The 5,527-nt window shown below is 52.9% G+C and overlaps 2 protein-coding genes across 2 annotated transcripts; one reads left to right on the top strand and one right to left on the bottom strand.

Moving 5' to 3' along the window:
- Positions 1-1,592: 1,592 nt before the first annotated feature.
- GLOTRDRAFT_125140 (uncharacterized protein) lies at positions 1,593-2,607 on the top strand (the record flags this gene model as incomplete). The annotated part of the gene is made up of 3 exons (XM_007863775.1): positions 1,593-1,601; positions 1,669-2,094; positions 2,362-2,607. The coding sequence occupies 3 exons, from the start codon at positions 1,593-1,595 to the stop codon at positions 2,605-2,607; spliced, it is 681 nt and encodes a 226-aa protein (XP_007861966.1).
- Positions 2,608-4,371: 1,764 nt separating this feature from the next.
- GLOTRDRAFT_125139 (uncharacterized protein) lies at positions 4,372-5,523 on the bottom strand (the record flags this gene model as incomplete). The annotated part of the gene is made up of 1 exon (XM_007863774.1): positions 4,372-5,523. One exon carries the CDS (start codon positions 5,521-5,523, stop codon positions 4,372-4,374), a length of 1,152 nt encoding a protein of 383 aa, XP_007861965.1.
- Positions 5,524-5,527: the final 4 nt, after the last annotated feature.

The raw sequence follows: 5,527 nt of genomic DNA, 5'->3' as shown, positions 1-5,527 counted from the left end.
GAAGTTTGGGTAAACTTCGACCATAGGAAGGGGGTAATGTTATGATTTTCCCATGCTTATCTCATTCCATTTCCATTCCGAGCATTGCTATTGGACAGTACCTTTCTCTGAGTAGAACTTCCCATGGACGCTATCTTCTTCCCACACGTTATCTCCCTTGACTCACCTTCTACCGATGGGCGCCCTTGTATTTCTCATTTCTCTGAGTTACGTTCTCACAGGATAGCTTACGCGTCCTTTCTTATTGTTCTCTTCTTTGGGTATTAACCCCTATACCAGTTACTAAATATACTGTAGGAAAACCCATGTATTCCTTAGTTCAACCTCCTGTTGAATACAGCGATTACCTGGACTCTTGACTTGACTGTTGGCATTGGCCCGGCCAGACCTACCTTTCAGTACGCTTACTGAGGTAGTGACGACATAACTGTTGGCACGTGGCCCAGTTATCTCAAGACGACTAGTTAGGACATCGCTTCCTAACACATCCGGTGTATCCACCATAAAGGCATGATGGTCAGTGGGCAAGAAGGGAGCCTTGAACAACCAGAAATAAGCAGGATGACCCTGGGGATGGACAACACCGGGCAGCTCTTTCATAACTACTGCCACAGAATGAGATTGCCCGGAAATGTCAGGACGACCGGTGGAAAGATCAAGCTTTGGAACCCGGACTTCAGAAGATAAAGACATGATGGGGAGTACACAACCAAGAGTGGTAAAACAGCCAAACAATCAGTAAAGGCGCTACAAAGCGAAGGACCAAGTAATCACAGCCAATCACAATCGATCAATCGTAATCCCTGCTGCACAGACGCATAGCGTGCGAAAATCAACCACCGAAATACAAAATTCACACGGTAACAAATAATCTAATCGTCAAAATAACAAGCAACCATGATGCTTGCTGAAACAAAACAGTACAACACACCAAAAAGAAAAAATACACATAAACATGCATCCAACACCCAAAGCACCGAACAATAAGTCTAACATAGCAAAGCACAAAGGTAACACCCGACGCCCAACAATGACATAGCACGACCGCCATTCTGAATACACGCTCTCAAGTTGCGTCATAAGTAGACAGCAGCCAATCACAGCCATTGAATCCCAACCGGCGCGGCGATATGCCTCAGCCACCGACTACAAACCGCCACAAAAGTCAATTCCCACGGTAAGAACATGCCACAGATGACAACGAGCATGCAGTAAAAGACGGAGGTACGATACATTGCTCAAAATATTCCAGTGGATGGACGACCCAGAAAAACCTCTTCGTAGAAGAAACCATGGAAATACACCCAAAACCCAGGACGAAAACACAGTATTATTGAAGACAGAGACTACAAATCCGATTTTGTAGTCTTTTTGTAGTCTCCAATACAAGCGGACTTTAAAGCGGATATTAAACAGCGTAGTCAAGACTACAAACAAAAAGTCGCACGCATTCTCGGCATTGCGATTCCCACGGGGTACAACGTTCGGCACGCACCCAATTTTGCGGGTAAGGACTCATCCTTCGTAAACTCAGGACTCGTAATTTGCAGACGTTCGCATTAAGCCGCAGTATACAAGCTAGCAACTCGAATATGCCTGAAGTGCGTATCTCTTCCTAGCAGCAATTTGGCAGTCCCGTCTCAGGGTCTGACAAATCACATACATAAGAAGGAACCTGAGCGTACACCGGAGGAGATTCAGGCTGAAATCAATCGATCTATCGAAATCGCCAATGTAACCCTCAAAGCCGCGTATCCGGTACTGCCTGACCGTCGACGCTATACGATGGTCTATGGATACCCGGTCACAGCAGACTGGATAATGAAGGCTGCCAGAAATACCGGCAACAAGTCCAGCGATTTTCTTGAGGCTGCTGCTCACGTCAAACATATTCTGCGCGTCAAGTCAGGTATCAGGACCCTGTGCTTCTGCGCACCAGACATAGACGCTTATCCTTCCAACTCGGAGGACTGGCTCGTGACATTCGGCACCTACGAGCACATCGATATTAAAGGCCGCTGGCCACCTTGCTTTGCGATAGATAGGGTGCGGAGGATGGTGAAGGCACAGGGCCTTCCGATCTGGCGGCGCAAGGTCGGTAGATGGTCTTGCCCGTGAGACCGATTACCGGAGCTACGGCTGTATTGTCTTCTCCCAACCTTGTTATTTGGACGTCCGCACGTACATGATTTTCTAGAGTGGCAGGTACATCAATTTATATTTGTTCACACTTTCGCCATATACTCCAGGAATGTAGTTGGAAAGCGGTATATCTTCCTGCATTCAATCCCGGCGGTCGGTGACTGCTGGCGCTTGATCAGATATAATAGAATTGGATTCACACCGTCATTTCCTCGCCAGCCCCCCATAAAGGTCAAGGATGACGATGGGAGGCATGGGGTAATCATCGACCAGGTAAATCTCCTGGAAGGCCAAGTCAGGCGGATGAAGCAAAGCGACGGACTTGACCCGGATTTGAGGCGGGTTCTAGACGACATAGTCATTCCAGCCGTACTGGAGGCACTGAAGAAGCGCGTTTTGCGGGACCTGCGCTTGACAGAGTTCAGTCGTGAAGACGAATGGCAGCTCCACGATGTCACAAACTGACGGTGTTCGGAGGTGTATGCAGTCTGCAGCTTTTGTAGTGTGCCTCGTCTGTAATCAATAAGCGAAACGTGCTATAACAATGAACTTTGAGACTTTGCGGATAGTAAGGGACCGCCCTGACGTGAAATATGGCACTCAGGCTTGGGCGTGCCAGCATGGCTGAACTTACAAGGTTTTTGGGATCTCAATAATATTCGAGTTTTGTCCCCAGCTCATGGGAACGGCAATTGCTAAGAGTCTTAACCTTGCTGTCACCAGTCAATGGGTACTCCTATACTGCCACCAGGTCGTGTTTGGCTAACGGGCAGAGAGGACATCCTCCTGTGGCGGCAGCGAGGTTTAGTGGCGAGCGCAGGTTGAGTGAGGTAACTGTGAATACGAGGAGCCTACAGTAACTGTACGTGTGGCGCGTCGGACAGCTTGGGGATCAACGCAGGTTACAGCAAAAGTTCGAAGAGGATCCGATGCGGGAGTATCAGTCTCGGCATGTAGACGTGGGCTTCTGTGCACCAGACATAGACGCGTACCCCTCCAACTCAGAGGACTGGCTGGTGACCATTGGTACCCGCGTGAACATCAATATAAAGGGTCGCTGGCCTCACTGGTTTGCGATAGACTGGGTGAGGAGCACAGTTAAAGACGAGGGACCCCCTAGCATCGGGTAAATTGCACATTCCTGATGGACTGACAGTCCTGACAGAATTTGGGCCAATTTGTGCCCCATTTACTGAACATTAGTTATGCTCCAGTGGCCAACTGGGGTGGAAGAACAGAAGTTATATCAGTATACCTGAAGTCTAGAAACTCCCTCCCTCAGACAGATGCCTCCTTGCAGCAGGCCAGTACTCACAAACCTCGACCTGACAGGGTCAAGAACACCTTCTGACAACTGATGCCCTGACAAGCCCTGATAAGCCCTGACGAAGGTCTGTCAGTACCTGTCAGGGCAGAATGCAGTTTTCCTGATGCCTATTGAGAAATACGGTCAAGGTCGGTAAACGTATGTCCTTCATGGCTTGGATTGCTTATATGAGAACCTTACACCACAGCCCTCCCCCGAGGAGGTCGAAGCCGAAAGGAAACACTCGCGTTGGGTGCACTCGAAGCGACACCGAGACCTGGTTGGGTGCATTATAACATGGTATACGGATATCCCGTGACGACTGAATGGATCTAGAAGGCTGCAAAAGAGAAAGGCGTGAAGACAGACGGTTTCGGGCGTTGTGCAGACTGCGTCATAGATATATTGCGGAGGAAGTCTCGCCTCAATGAGCTAGAACTCTGTGCTCCGCAGATGTATGCAAAGTTCGCGAACACTGACGACTGGCTTAAAACCTTCGGCGCTGACAGCCACCTCCGAGAACGAGGGCGGTGGCCTACGCTTGCTCAAATCGAGAAGGTACGGAAGAGGCCTATCTGGGTACCTGTGGCTGGTGGCTGGATTAGCATATGAACGCCGCTCGATGTTAGTATCAATATCATCCATTGTTACTTCGTCTATATAGTGGTGTGTGTATAATGCAATTTTGGCACCGTGACTGGGAGGCCATGGCCGAACGCGACTTTGTGTCCCAAATGCGGACGCCATATCAAGATCGCACGTTCAGGTAAGGTTAGGGCTTATCAGGACACGCACACCACTCATCCTATCGCCTCCTCTCAACGTTTTAACCAGCTGTCATTACAACACGGATATTTATACACTTTGTGCTGAAATTACAAACGCCCACCGCTCTCCTTTCGCCCCCTAACCCACCACAACGCTCACTTCTCCTTCTGCCCAGCAACCACCCCGACGTTACTAAAATCCCCCGACGCGCTTTCCGCATTCCTATCCGTCCCCGGCGTGCGCTTCTGCTTTTCCGCGCCGACCGTCACGCTCCCCTTCTGGGCGCGCGTCTCGCCGAAGCGGCTCCCCGCCAGCTTCGCCTGCTCGTACTCCGCGGGCCCGCCCGTGTCGAGACCAAGGTGCGCGTCCTTTTGCTTCTGAGTGCGCCCGGCGGTGTGCGGGTCTGTGCGGCCGGAGGCGTAGGTGGGGAGAGAGGTGCGGAGGGTAAAGGAGAAGGGGCGTTTGCCTTCCCATTGGAGGGGACGGGGGGTGGAGGTAGCGGCTTGCGTGGTGTGTTTGAGTGCGGAAGTCAAGGAGGGGCGGGGGTAAGTGTTAGGGGTGGTGGTCGCGCCTTCCCAGCGGGCAGAGGCAGTACTGCCCGGCGAAGGTGAGCCCTTTACATCGTCAGGCATGTACTTCGACCCGCCGTTCGCGGAGGCGCTCGCCCCGCCAATTTGCTCGACGAACCCGATATGCTCCTTGTTGCCTGAACCCATACCGGTAGGTTTGAGTTGTGGCTGCGTGTGCGAGGACGCGGCGTCCATCGGGTGTCCTGCGTCCCGCGCCTTCATCCCGTCGCCGACGTGGTCCGACAGCACGTCCTGCGGCGACTCGTTCCCCTCCGGATCCGCCGCGTGCCCCTGCGACACCGACGGGTCCCGCCCTCCCCTCGTCACCGTCTTCGCGCTATGCATCCTGCTCCCACCATGTATGGCAGCACTCCCATGAAACCCCCGTTTACCCCCCATATACCCAACACTCGAGAAATTGTCCGCGCTCACGCTCGCGCCGCCCACCTGCTCGACGAAGCCCACGCCCTCCCTGTTGCCCCCGCCGTGCCCGAAGCTGCGCGGCCTGTACTGCGGCGCGGGCGACGCCGCGTCGAGGTGGTGGTCGTTCGCGTCGTTGCGCGCGCAGAGCCCCGCCGCGACGTGGACGCTCTGCACGGACTGCGGTGCGGTGGCGTGCCCCTGGGAGACTGCGCGGTTGAGCCCGCTCGAGGTGCGTGTGGTCGAGTGCAGCGTGGGCCTGGTGTGGAGAGTCCGTATGACGGAGGGCGTATTGCGCAGGATGTGTATTGACCGCATTTTG

Source organism: Gloeophyllum trabeum (assembly GCF_000344685.1).
Source record: "Gloeophyllum trabeum ATCC 11539 unplaced genomic scaffold GLOTRscaffold_00002, whole genome shotgun sequence".
Classification (NCBI taxonomy): Eukaryota; Fungi; Basidiomycota; class Agaricomycetes; order Gloeophyllales; family Gloeophyllaceae; genus Gloeophyllum; species Gloeophyllum trabeum.
The sequence above is the reverse complement of the archived record's forward strand: the minus strand, read 5'-3'. Positions and strand labels throughout refer to the sequence as shown.